Source organism: Juglans microcarpa x Juglans regia, chromosome 2S, assembly GCF_004785595.1.
Source record: "Juglans microcarpa x Juglans regia isolate MS1-56 chromosome 2S, Jm3101_v1.0, whole genome shotgun sequence".
NCBI lineage: Eukaryota > Viridiplantae > Streptophyta > Magnoliopsida > Fagales > Juglandaceae > Juglans > Juglans microcarpa x Juglans regia.
The window spans coordinates 9834376-9848414 of NC_054597.1; the positions used below are offsets into that span (position 1 = coordinate 9834376).

Here is a 14039-nt window from a genome sequence, read left to right on the forward strand (position 1 = left end):
CCACCTGGAGTGTGCTTTTCTGCTTGAGGAGGAAGCGCCCCCACCCACGAATCCTTCCACTATGGTTCGGATTTTCTCGAGTGGAGGTCCCCTCCGGGTGGTGAACATGGATGATCTTGCTGCAGCCTCCGCGCTAGTGGTCATCGCCAGGGGCTTTCTTCCTTCTTGTGCTGGTAGACTCGGTCCGCGCTCCTTTCTCTCGACCTTCCCCTTCTTTCCTACTCCAGTCTCCAGGCCGAGGGATAGCATTGCCTTGTCTGCTCCACATGCTCCCTTCTCTCTTACTGGGAGAAACAATCATTAATGTTATGCGAGGTGCACTTATGGTATGTGCAATAGCGGCTTGCAATACCCCGGTCATCCTCTTCGTGGGTGGCCGAGGTCTCAGCCCCCTCGTCGGAGCTTCCTCCTTCCTCTTGTCTTGGGGACTCTTCTCCGGCTTCTCGTGGGCCTTAGCCCTAACTAAGGCCCTCGCCTTTCCTTCTACTCACTCCAGCTCTTTCCTTCTTGGCTCCGTCAGGGCCCGAAGAGTTTCTTCGGTTGATGAAATTGTCAGCATGATCCATGAACTCCTGCAACATCACAGGGGTCCTCCTCGCCAGTTCAGCCATGAACTGGGATCACAGCCAAACCCCTCCTAAAAGCGCCACCAAAGTTATTTTCTCGTCTTGGTCGCCAGTGGTCATGCGCTCCTTGTTGAACTGAGTTAGGTAGGACTTTGGGCTCTCTTCCTCCCCCTATTTGATGGTGAGGAGATGCACTGGTGGCCACTGCCTTCTCTGACTCAACATGAACTGAGTCAAAAATATCTGGCCAGGTTGCCAAAGCTGTCAACAGATCCGGGTGCTAGAGAACTAAACCATACTCATGCTGGCCCATTTAGGGTCAGCGGGAATGCTCTGCATGCTACCTCGCCCGGGAAGCCATGCAACGTCATGTGAGCCCTAAAAGTTTCCAGGTGCTCAAGGGGGTCCCTCCCTCCATCCTACATTTCCATGGTCGGGACCCTGAACTTTGGTGTTAAAGGCACGACCATCACCTCCTCCGTGTAGGGTAGTCAAGTGGTCATGAGCAGTTGGTCCATCGATGACGACGTACCCACCCTTCTTTCAATCTCCTCATACTTTCCTTTGAGACTGCGGAGCTCATCCTGCATGTTCTCTTGCTCCTCCTCTTTATTTGCTCCAACATGTGTGTTCCGGGACCCCATGAGCTCGCTATCACTGCGCTCTGCTTCCTCATCCTGCACCCGTTGAGGTTTTATGAGTTCCTCATTTTCCTTACGAAGCGTTTGCACCTCGTCGATCAGCTTCGTCACCCACTCCTCTATGGTTTTCAACCTTGCCTCCATAGCTTCCTCTATGTCTCTTCTGAGTTGTCCAGAACAGGTTGTCGCAGGCATACGAAGTACACGTAAGATCTATAACGATCTCACAGACGGCACCACTGTTAATGTCGTGTTACGCATGCCTTTGAGCCAGGTTCCAGCAACTCAGGTCTTCAGAACTTGGACATGTGAAAATAGAGAAGAAGGCAACTGGGAGAGGACAGCCTTGGGGCCGATGACTCTCCGATGCCAAAGTCAGTAAATTCTCTTAGAAGTTTGTAAATAAGTGAGAGAGACTAAGGATCAAAAAGAGTTTCTCATACCTAGGAGTTGTGATTTATACCGGGGTCTGGGAAGAGGACAGATCGTGTCTATCTATATGGAGTCCGTGCCCTTCGTACTGTTTATTTTGTCAAAGTCTTTTAATGCAGCGTGACTCTGCAATAACGTCATTAATGTGGCATGTAGCTCGGATAGTGATGTCATTAATGCGGAGTGATTACCTGACCTTACTTTATATTTAGTGGTCCGTCAATGTTTCCATGCCAGAGGATTGAGAGTTCTCTGTATTTCTTGCTCTTCCTTGTACAAGTTCCTATGATTGGAGTGTGGCCGAGCGATGTCAGGCATGTCCATCCCATCAGCCACTCGATTACTTTTCCTTGTAGGCATCTTGCTTCATGGATGATCTTGGAACCTGGGGTTGGGTATTGGGCTGAGACCCAGTGGGCTTATGAAGTGGAGAAAATCTCCTTACAGTCGGTAATGGTATGCACTTTTTTGCAATATGTCAAATATACATATATATAAATCCAAAATAAATTAAGCATGATCTAGACTAAAATAAAATCAGAGATAAAAAAATAAAAATAAAAATTTCTTCGATCCACCATAAACCTATAATTAAGATTGTTTGGAACATAGAATGAATTGAGTCTAATTTTAAACTGATTTTAACATCTAAATACTCAACTCTCAAATCACTAAACTCATATCAACTCAAAACCTATTTACACGTGGGACTCACAATCATTTCAACTCAACACCTCTTTACATGTGAGACCCACAACCTTTTTCAACATCCCATAAATATATCTAAACTCGTCTTAACATCCAAACACATTCAAACACATCTTAGGTGGGCCCTACAAAACATACTTTATCATCTCAACTCGCTACTATTAATAAAGAACTCAACTCATCTCAACTCAACTCAACATCCAAACGGTTTCATATGTCGTCATTTTGAATTTTTATCGACTTTCCATATTCCACTTCAATTAAATTGTCTATATTTCATATTAAAAATTGATTGCTTTCTATTTTAAAGTCTATACCAATATTAGTGTAAATTATCATCAAGAAAATCCGAACCTTTCATGATCCATCTAGACCTCAAAATAATATGAAATTAACTGATCACTTGGTATAGTAACAATTGTCTAACTGAGTAACCAGCTATTGACTCTAAGATGTGTTATATGCTTTTTAATGGGCTCATTAAATGAATTTGTAACGTGCTATTTCATCACATTAAATATGCAATTTTGAAAAGAGATAGATCGGGTCAATAATATTTAATGCTAGTCGTAAATGAATTTTACTTGAACATTTAATATTGTATCTATCTCTACGACAAGGGAGAAAACGCAACAAAGGGCATGATGAGCTTTTCCAAAAAGCACTAGGTGTGGCAATAGCATATAATTAAACTGGATCATAACCTACCATATCCACAAACAACTATATAATATATATATATATATATATATATATATATATATATATATATATTTATGTGATCTTTCAGTTTCTAATTTTCAGTCTCGAATTTTTCAAACGATTGGCTTCTGCTTCTTCCTTCTGTCAAAACAAAACAGGAGAAAAACTAATAATAATGGTAAGAGGAGGGACCCACAAACATTTAGCCCTTTAATATGACATCCATAACTTCCATCCATAGAAACAAGCATCCAAGTGGGTTATAAAAGGTTCAGATACCAAGTCATTAAATTGGAGCATTCTACACACCCACCAACTAGTACTGCACAAATGATGCCTTCTCCATTTCTTCTCCTCCTCTTGCTCATATCCTTGGCTGCCGCAGGCCAACTCCGGCCAAGTTTCTACTCGGAAACGTGCCCGGATGCCGAATTCACCGTTCGGGAAGTTATGAGGAAGGCCCTGATTAGAGAACCAAGGAGCGTTGCCTCGGTCATGCGCTTCCAATTCCATGATTGTTTTGTTAATGTAACTTCTCAGTGTTAACTCTTTACGATTGCCTCGGCCATCTATTTATTTTATTTCCTCTGTTAAGCTTTTGAAATCTAGATGTTATATATATACACTAAGAGTTTTTTCAATATTGAAGGGTTGTGATGCTTCTTTGCTGCTGGATGAAACTCCTACCATGCTTGGAGAGAAAGAAGCCCTTTCCAACATAAACTCTCTAAGATCTTTCGAAGTCATCGATGAAGCCAAGGATGCCTTGGAAAAGGTTTGTCCCGGAGTTGTTTCATGCGCTGATATCATAATTATGGCCGCCAGAGATGCCGTCGCTCTGGTATGTATTCTTATTTTACGCCTGCAATATCTTGGTATCTTCTGAAACAAAAACAAAGTTGGTATATATATATATATATAGAGAGAGAGAGAGAGAGAGAGAGAGAGAGAGAGAGAGAATTCTCGCAAGGTATATAGTATGATCGAGCCAATTGCAGTTCTGTCGCGGAATTCTCGGCCAAATAGGGTCTTTTTGTCTTGCTTTTTTCAACTAGCTAGGTCCCTTGCCAGCATTATAATATAAACCTGAATGATTTTAACCCTACCCAAAGGTTTTTTTTTTTTTTTTAAATAACCCTACCCAAAGTTATAATGACGGCGACATATGTAATAAGATAATCCCACAGGAGCATGTACTTTATTTTAGGTCGTTGATGAGTGATGGGGCACAGTGGCACACCAATTCTGTGTGTGATGAGAACCTCGATTTGCATAAATATAATTAGGGTTTTTTCTTTTGAATCTCATATATATACTAAACCTAATTTTCTTTTTCGAAAGTGTTCATCTTGAATAGCGAAATTTGATACACATGATTTAATTAGGACCGATTTGGCTAAATGATGAAGTGGTTGAGTCCTAGTACTGTGCCAATATTCCTTTTGTTATAGGATTCTGTCAAAAATGAAATGATTTCGTAAAACAGACTGGAGGACCTGATTGGGAGGTGAGGCTAGGAAGATTGGATAGCTTAACTGCAAAGCAAGAAGACTCGAATGAAATCATGCCAAGCCCAAGATCCAACGCCAGTTATCTCATCGACCTCTTTGCCAAATTCAATCTCTCTGTGAAAGACCTAGTTGCGCTTTCTGGGTCCCATTCTATTGGCCAAGGACGTTGTTTTTCCATCATGTTCCGGCTGTATAACCAATCCGGCACCGGTAAGGCTGACCCTGCCTTTGAGCCAAAGTACAGAGAAAAACTGTACAAGCTCTGCCCTTCGGAAGTGGACCAGAACGTTACAGGAGACCTTGATGCAACGCCCCGTGTATTTGATAATCAATACTTCAAGGACTTGGTCGCAGGGAGAGGGTTTCTCAACTCCGATCAAACTCTTTTCACGTTCACTCCGACCAGAAGGTTTGTGAAGCTGTTTAGCAAAGACCAGGCTGAGTTTTTCAAGGCCTTTGTGGAGGGAATGCTAAAGATGGGTGACTTGCAAGTTGAGCAACCGGGGGAGATCAGAAGGAATTGCAGGGTGGTTAATGATCATCGTCGACAGTGGGAGAGATATTCTTGGGGTAAAGATCATAGTTTGATTAATGGCAATATATTTTGGAAAATAGAAAGACCACCTGGCTAGCTAGCTAGCTTGACAATTCAAATAAATTAATGCTAAATGTTTGCAAGGATGATGATGTTCTTTGACCTATTGGTTTTGGTCGGAGTCTAACAGATATCTTTTAAAATTAAATTATATCACGTGAATTAATTGAATCTGATCACTACGTCTAAAATGAAAAAAAAAAACATATTGATATCCCTATCATGTCTATAGGATTTCTACATTATTTTGTTTCATTTAAATAGCTTTCCACAACCCTTATAAATGATTGATTTCTAGGCATATGTTGTTACTCTCCCAGTGGTGACAAAAGTAAGGGTACGTAGATTTACGACTTGTGTCAAAAAAAAAAAAAAAAATTGAAAAAAATTGAAGAGATCAGTCAAAGAAATATAGGGGACCATCCAAAGCATCTTTGGACGTTTCACATAATTCTAGTGCCAACTTGTAAGGAACTTTGAAATCAGACTGGAAAGTACTTTCAAGAGGCACAGAAGCTAGCATATAGCGGTGGTCCCTTCTTTTGTCCCCTATAGAATGTCGAATAATTGAGGCAAATGAGCGAAGACAATGACGTTGAGATTGAGAGTGTTGTTTTGTCTTTTAGCAAATGAAATTACAAGTTTATTTATTTTTATTAGCATTTATTATTATTTTTAAAATATTATTATTATTATTTATTTATTTATTATTACTATTTACTATTATTTAATATTTTATTAATTTTTTACTATTATTTATAAAATATTTGAGAATATCTCACTATTAAAAAAAAAAAAAAAAAACAACCTTAATTAACACTATTCTGACATGACAACAACGTTTATTACATCCTACTTCCACCGGAATGGCTCGTTTCTGGGCCGGGAAAAAATATTCCTAATGGACATCCCGGGCGGATCGATATGGTCGGTAGTTGTAAAAAAGTATAGAGACACGATGACATGAAATTTTAACCTTATATATAAAAACAAACGATGGCAATGCGTTTCGCACCATATTCAAGGCCGTTCACTTGCTTAACTTTGCAATCTGATTTAAAAAAAGAAGTTCAAAAAGTAGAGTTGAATCCACCACGGACACCACGATTTCATATAATACTCCATAGTACTGTTTATTCAGATTCCAGAAAATTTAGATATACTCGAATCGAAATTTAAATTTTAAGTTCGGGTCGAAATCCAGATCGATGTAAATTTTAAAAAATCTGGATTTTGAATTGAACTTAAATTTTTTTTATTTTTTGAAAAGTAATAGGTGGCCAAGTTAAAAAAAAAAAAACTAAAGTATAATTAGTATATAGAAAGCAGCATGTAGATTTAAAAAAAAAATAAAAAAATAAAAAAAGCACGTAGAAATGTAAAGTTGGCCTTGAAGCTCGGAACAGCTTTGAGAGTTGGATGGAGAAATTACGTAATAAAAAAATCTACATAATCTCTTATTATTCATATATTTTTTATATATTATATTTGTTTTATTTTTTTTATTAAAAATTTAATATATAAATAATGAATAAAAAAATTAAATTAGTTTAAAAAAAATTTAAAAAAATATTAAAAAATTTAAAATTTTAAAAAAATATGATATATAGAAGTGAGGATGTTACGAAGCAATCCTCGTTACAGAAGCCCCATCTCTATCTTCTGCTGCTGCACTGAGAAGGAATGGCAGAACCCAAAGCCACGTCTAAAAGGGAATTGCGTTCCGTTTGTTTGTGCGATCGAAGTCTCGTCAACTCCAACAGCAGATCTCGTCCCCTCTCTCTCTCTCTCTCTCTCTCTATATATATATATATAAATATATATAGCCAAGACTGACAAGGCTAGCCATGGCAGAAACTAGTCTTATCAACTGCAAGGTTTTTCTGCGCTTCTTCTTTGGCTTTGTAATTCTCACCCGATCCGCCCTGCTCTTTTTACCAAGATTCCTGGCATCATCGACGCTCTCCCTTCCGAACAAGAGCACGTTCTCTTGTGCACTGAAAAGGGGTTGAAGGAAGACGTAAGCACTTATCTCATATCTGCATTTCTATAGTATACATTTTAAAGTTATATTTAGATATTAAATTGAATTGAATTAAAATAATTTATATTTTATTATTATTTTAAAATTTAAAAAATTTAAATTATTTATTTTATTTAATGTTAAAATTTAAAAAAATTGTAATGATAAGTTTATATAGATTTAAGCCTCGTTTGTTTTTAAAAAACATCTCATCTCATCTCACTTCATCATTACAACTTTTTCAAATCTCCACATAAAATAAAATAAACAATTCAACTTTTTCAAATCTCAAAACAAAAATAATATTAAAAAATATATTCTAACAATATTTTATTCAACTTTTTAACTTTAATCTCATCTCATCTCATCTCATCTCTGAAAACAAACGAGCTTAATAATCAAATGTACCCTAAAACTCTACACATTTAAGTTTAGTTTGTTTTGAATACTAAAACTTACAATTTTATAAATTTTTCAATCATCATTATAATCTTTTTAAATTTTATATAAAATAAAACAAACAATTCAATTCTTTCAAATTTTAAAATAAAAATAGTATTAAAAAATATATTCTAACAATATTTTATTCAACTTTTTAACTTTAATCTCATCTCATCTCATCTCATCTCTGAAAACAAACGAGCTTAATAATCAAATGTACCCTAAAACTCTACACATTTAAGTTTAGTTTGTTTTGAATACTAAAACTTACAATTTTATAAATTTTTCAATCATCATTATAATCTTTTTAAATTTTATATAAAATAAAACAAACAATTCAATTCTTTCAAATTTTAAAATAAAAATAGTATTAAAAAATATATTCTAACAATATTTTATTCAACTTTTTAACTTTAATCTCATCTCATCTCATCTCATCTCTGAAAACAAACGACTATGCAAAACTCTAAATGCATTGGGATGTCCACATTGTGCTTTTCATTCCAGTAAGGATAGCTCCCGCCATCCTTGTTCGTCTCTCTTCTACAAAGGGGCTATGAATCCATTTGGATTACGGCAAAAACATTCCACTTGAAGGGTTTCTGATTGTTTCGTATATCTTCACCAGAGATCACCCTAAACATGTCGATCGAAGAAATAAATAATTATATGTAAATAGCTAGCCGGCGAATGTGCACGTGTTGATAAAGCTCTTCGTAATGAGTCTGAGAGGAACGGGCTGATTGAAGTTTGAATTCTGAGAGCGGATGAGAGATATGGGGTCGAGGGCGTGGAAGAGAGACTGAAGCATGAGATTCGGTTGAAGGGTCTGCAGCAAAGAGTCGTTGGTCTCTGCCATTGTTGATGAGCTTGAGGTTCCAATGAGAGGGGAGACGAAATCCTTTTATTAGCGTTGTAATGGAGGAAACAAACGACCTAAGTCGAGAGAAGGAAGACAAAAACATGTACATGGTTTCTGTGTTTGTTCAAATTTTGAACTAACACAAAAGGTCTAGAATTGCTTTCTGTTTTTGGTACCCGGCCCGAATGTACCCGGGTATTGTTGTGCACATACCGACCTTGATTTAATCCACACCGGGCTGGGAAAAAATCCGGCCGGGATGAACAGTCTTATGCAATACTGCACAGTTGAATAAAAGCTACCACTAGCTTTGTCCAAACTCTTGATATCCAAGTGTGTTACCCTATGTCTTCGCTCGGATCATATAGATCATGCAACGGAGCTTTTAGTTCTCCAAACCAAGAAAATTCACTTTCTTGACATAACAGATAAATCCCATTGGAGGGGACATTTAGACCCCTAAGCTTCGAGCCCATCTCTAAGGCCAAGCTCATCCTTAAGTCTAAGAAGGCTTATTGGAAGCTTAAAGCTAGGAGCCCCACAGACAGAGGGCTCGTAACCACAATCACAGGATAAGATAACCCCAAAGAACTAAGGATGAGGCCCACAATTAGACATAAATATCCTGAATAAGATAACTCTTACAAAATATGAGGTATCTTCTTCATTTAATAAGGGATCATGAAGGATAAGCACAAGGGATTGGTGACCAGAATTAGTCGCCATCACGCCACATCCTTCTATAAATAACTTGCTAGAGGTAACGAACATTATCATCTTCATTTTCATAAACAATTTATCTTTATATTGTTACTGACTTAAGAATCGAAGTTTATACCGGGCGACCAACGTCCTTCCTTCATCGTCGCAGGGTTATCCGTACAGTTGGTAGTGTGAAACACGTCCTTTACAATGGAGCTGTCTGTGGGATCTTCACAGACTTCAAAGTGATTTTTATATGACAACAGTCACACAATCACAAGTCAACCGAGATCCAGGACCGAGTATGACGGAGGCGAAAGGAAGGTTAGCAAAAGCGGAGGAAAGGTTGAAACAAGTGATGCCGGTTGTTGAACAATTGTAGAAGGAAAATGAGGAATTAAAACGACAGAGGGATAATCCCCCTTCCCAGAACGGGCAACCTGAAGGAGATGCACATAGTATGCGGGGCGGGGCGGGGCGGGGGGGGGGGGGGGGGGGGGGGTTAATAGTGAAGAAATGGAGAAAAAAAATATACATGATAAACTACGCAATTTGGTAGACAAGTACGAGGAGATGACGAAGAGGATGGGTGGCTCATCTTCCTTGGAGCAGCTCCTCACGTGCACGAACCTCCCTTACAGTGAGAAAGTCACGACAGTCCCTCTACTGGCTAAGTTCAAAGTGTTGTAGATCGATATGTACAATGGATCTAAAGATCCTATTGATCACCTCAACAACTTCAAAACTCACATGACTCTCCGTGGCTTCCCAGGAGAGGTGGCTTTCTGCGCCTTACCGTTGATGTTGAATGGAATAGCGCAGGGATGGTTTGGGACCCTTCGCCTCAGATCAATTAGCAGCTTTGAAGAGTTTGCTAAGCAATTTATTACACAGTTTACGGCAAGTAGGAGGCGCCGCAAGCCGGCATCCTATCTATTAACCATAAAACATAAGGAATGGGAGAATCTGAAGACTTACCTAACGCACTTCAATAAAGAGAGGCTCACCACTGACGATCAAGACGAGAAAATTACATTGGCAGCACTGCTAGGAGGAATTTGGCCACGAAGCCCGTTCATGGCCAAGCTGGCCAGACGAACTCCATCTATATTAAAAGAGTTCATGGATAGAGCGGATGACTTTGTCAATGCGGAGGAAACCTCGTAGGCCTTACTTGAACCCGTAAGCAGGAGGCAAAATCGGAGAATAAAAACCAAAATAGTTCTAAAGACAAAGACAGAAAGATGAACGGACGAAGCAACCATGATGAAAAGCGAGATCGATACACCAATTGCTAAACCAGGGGCGCCGATTGGTATACAACAACCACAATGTATAGGAAAATAGTAAAAACTCGAGGAAGGAAGAATTCTTGCCTACCAAAAGCCAACGCCATTGCACTTACCATCAAAGCTACTCTCATTGGACCGAGGATTGCATCACCCTAAAGAGGCAGACTGAAGAAATGACTGAAAGCGGAGAACTGGAAAGAATGTTGGCTGATTACATCAAACCACAAAGGGAGGAAAATCGTGAGAGACGAGGCAAAAACCCCAAGTGCCAAAAACAAGAGGAGCAAAGAAAGAATAATTCTCCACAACCCAAGAGGAACCAAGAACAGGCCCTCCTAGGAGAAATCCGTACCATAGCAGGCGGATTTGCTAGGGGCGGCGCCACAGCGTCTGGCAAGAAAGCCCACGCCCGCAGGGTAAGATATCACAAGGTATACATGGCAAACAAGTACCCAAGGCTAGAAACAACGCCAACCATCTCATTCGAGACGAAGATTGCGAGGGGGTCATGTACCCCCATGACGACGCCTTAGTCGTGACATTGATGATAGCCAACTACACAATCAAACGTATTTTGGTCGACAATAAGAGTTCGCCAAAGTCTTCTTCTGGAACGCATTCATTAGAAAGGGGTTTAGTATCGATAGGTTACGACCATCGCTTTCACCATTGAAGGGATTTTCGGGAGAAGCTGTCCAACCAATCAGCGCCATCGCACTCCCAGTAACAGTAAGGCAAGGCGCCCACACAGTCACCATCATGACGAACTTCTTAGTAGTAAAAGCTATGTCGTCCTACAATGCTATAATAGGGCACCCAACCCTTAATAACCTCAAGGAGGTTACCTCTACATACCACCTTAAAGTGAAATTCCCAACAGAAGCAAGAGTCGACAAAATCTTAGGTGAACGGACATTGGCTCAAGAATGTTATGTCCAAGAATTGAAGATAGGGACGCTGGCAGTATGTATAACAGGCAGTCCAGGGGGCGTCCGCCACCACCCGTAAGTGAAGAACCGAACATGAAAGTTAAGGATGAAAATGATTTGTTACAAGCTGAAGCGAACGAGCCTTTAGAGATAGTGCAGTTGCACCCAAACTACCCAACCGCCACAACCAGGGTTGGTATGAACCTCCCACCTGGGTATCGACAAGCCTTGAAGTAGTTATTGATTGAACATAGAGATGTATTTGCCTGGAGCCACGAGGATATGCCCGAGACTGATAATTCAATCATAGAGCACAACCTCTGCGTTGATCCAGAGGCTAAGAAAGTGCGGCAGAAAAGGAGGTCGTTCAGCACAGAGAAATGCACAGCCATAGCAAAGGGAATAGATCAACTTTTAGCAGTAAGCTTCATACAGGAGGCACATTATCCGGAATGGCTCTCCAACATGATACCAGTCAAAAATGCCAATGAAAAATGGAGGATGTGTGTGGACTTCACTGACATTAACAAACCTTATCCCAAGGACAGTTTTTCACTCCCCCGAATTGACATCATCATGGACGCCACAGCCAGACACCAATTTATTGAGCTTTATGGATGCCCACTCAGGTACAATTAGATCAAGATGAACAAGATAGATGAGGAAAAGACAGCGTTCATAACCGACAGAGGACTTTACTACTATCGGGTAATGCCTTTAGAACTGAAGAATGTCGGGGCAACATACCAAGGCTAGTTAACTGGATGTTCAAGCACCAGATTGGGAAAACTATGGAGGTTTACGTATACGACCTACTAGTAAAAAGTAAAGAGGTCACTCAACACTTAACAGACCTTAAAGAGTCCTTCGTGGTGTTGCGAAAATACAGGATGAAATTGAACCCAGCCAAATGCACGTTCGGAGTAAACTCAGGCAAGTTCTTGGGATTTATAGTCTCGCAAAGAGAAATAAAAGCCAACACAGAAAACATAGAAACAATTTTGAAAATGGCGCCGCCCCGAACCATCACTCAGCGCCTAGCAGGAAAAATAGCAGCCTTGAACAGGTTCATGTCGCAATCAACAGATAAATGCCTCCTTTTTCTCGATAACTAAAACAGGTACACTCTTGGAATGAAAAGTGTGACCAAGCCTTTGAAGAACTAAAGAAGAATTTGGCTAGCCCACCCCTATTAAAGCAACCCAATCAAGGGGAGATTTTGTACGTATACTTGGCAGTATCCCCCAAGCCATAGCAGTCGTCTTAGTAAAAGAAGAAGAAGGAACTCAAACGTCCGTGTATTACACAAGCCGCACTTTCTGAGGCACTGAAGTTAGATACCCACAAATGAAGATACTGGCATTTGCACTAGTAGCCGCCACCAAAAGGTTACGACCATACTTCCAGGCCCACCCCATAAAAGTTCTGACAGAAAATCATCTTGGAAGAGTACTACAAAAGCTAGACTCCTCTGGGTGTCCGTTCGCATGGTCAATAGAAGTCAGCGAGTTCGAAATCAGCTATGCGCCTAAAAACACAGTTAAAGGCCAAGCCCTCGAATATTTTGTGGCCGAATTCAATGGGTTCCCTGCAGAGATTACGACACCCCCCTAGGCCAACCCTGGACAGTCTTTGTCAATGGTTCAACATGCCGAGCAGAGAGCGGCATAGGGGTACACATCGTCACAAAAGCAAAATATGAGCATTATTATATGGCAACGCTCATCTTTAGGACCACCAATAACGAAGCAGAATATCAAGTCTTAATAGCGGGATTATCCGCCGCCAAGGCATTAGGCGTCAAGTAGGTAGAGGTGAAAGCAGATTCCCAAATAGTGGTAAACCAGGTCACAGGGGCCTACGCCACTAAAGGAGAAAGGCTTAAGAAATACCTCAAGTTGGTACTAGCACTACCCAACCAATTCAAATACTTCTCTATAATGCAAATTCCAAGAGCGGACAACTCAATGGTGGATAGGCTGACAAAGGCGGCGTCGGCCAAGGATGAGGTAGAGTTACCGTGGGAAGTGCAGAGGAGGTTGATCGAAGTACCAGCCATCGAGATCGAGGTAGCACAGATAGGATCTGGGACACCAGAATGGGCCATTAAAATATAAGACTATCTTGAGACAAGGAAGCTCTTCGAAGGAAAAAAGGCGACAAGAAAGATTAAAAGGAAGGCGGCGCGGTTTGTCAAGATCAACGAGGTGTCCTATTCAAAAAGAGTTTCGCAACACCCATACTAAGGTGCATCTCACCAGAGGAAGCACAATATGTACTCACAGAGATACACAAAGGTGTATGTGGTAACCATTCCGGCAGGAAGGCTTTAGCAAGAAAAGCCCTAAGGATAGGGTGGCCCAACGCCCTTAGGGACACCAAACAGCTTGCCACGAGATGCGCCCAGTGCCAGGCATATGCCCCAGTTCTGCACTGCCCACCAAAAAAATTATCATCTGTCATCTCCCATGGCCCTTCGCCTAGTGAGGAGTTGACTTGGTCCAACCGTTCCCACCTAGAAAGGGAGGAGTAAAATACATGATAGTAGCAGTTGACTACTTTACAAAGTGGGCAGAAGCAAAAGCCTTAGCTACCATAACGGCTAAAGTCGTAACTAGGTTTTTGTGGAAGAACA

General features: G+C 40.4%; 1 protein-coding gene across 1 annotated transcript; it reads left to right on the forward strand.

Annotated features, from left to right (window-relative positions):
* The first annotated feature begins 3335 nt into the window (after positions 1-3335).
* Positions 3336-5255, forward strand: LOC121252972 (peroxidase 17-like). Its single transcript, XM_041152831.1, has 3 exons — positions 3336-3577; positions 3699-3890; positions 4536-5255. Exons 1-3 carry the CDS (start codon positions 3380-3382, stop codon positions 5190-5192), a joined length of 1047 nt encoding a protein of 348 aa, XP_041008765.1. The 5' UTR covers positions 3336-3379; the 3' UTR covers positions 5193-5255.
* Positions 5256-14039: the final 8784 nt, after the last annotated feature.

What these genes read in the sequence shown, in the direction of transcription:
- LOC121252972 (XM_041152831.1), top strand. Translation starts at nt 3,380, where the DNA reads ATGATGCCTTCTCCATTTCTTCTCCTCCTCTTGCTCATATCCTTGGCT. An exon ending in TCCATGATTGTTTTGTTAAT is followed by an intron (nt 3,578 to 3,698) that starts GTAACTTCTCAG and finishes TCAATATTGAAG; the next exon opens with GGTTGTGATGCTTCTTTGCT. An exon ending in CCAGAGATGCCGTCGCTCTG is followed by an intron (nt 3,891 to 4,535) that starts GTATGTATTCTT and finishes TTCGTAAAACAG; the next exon opens with ACTGGAGGACCTGATTGGGA.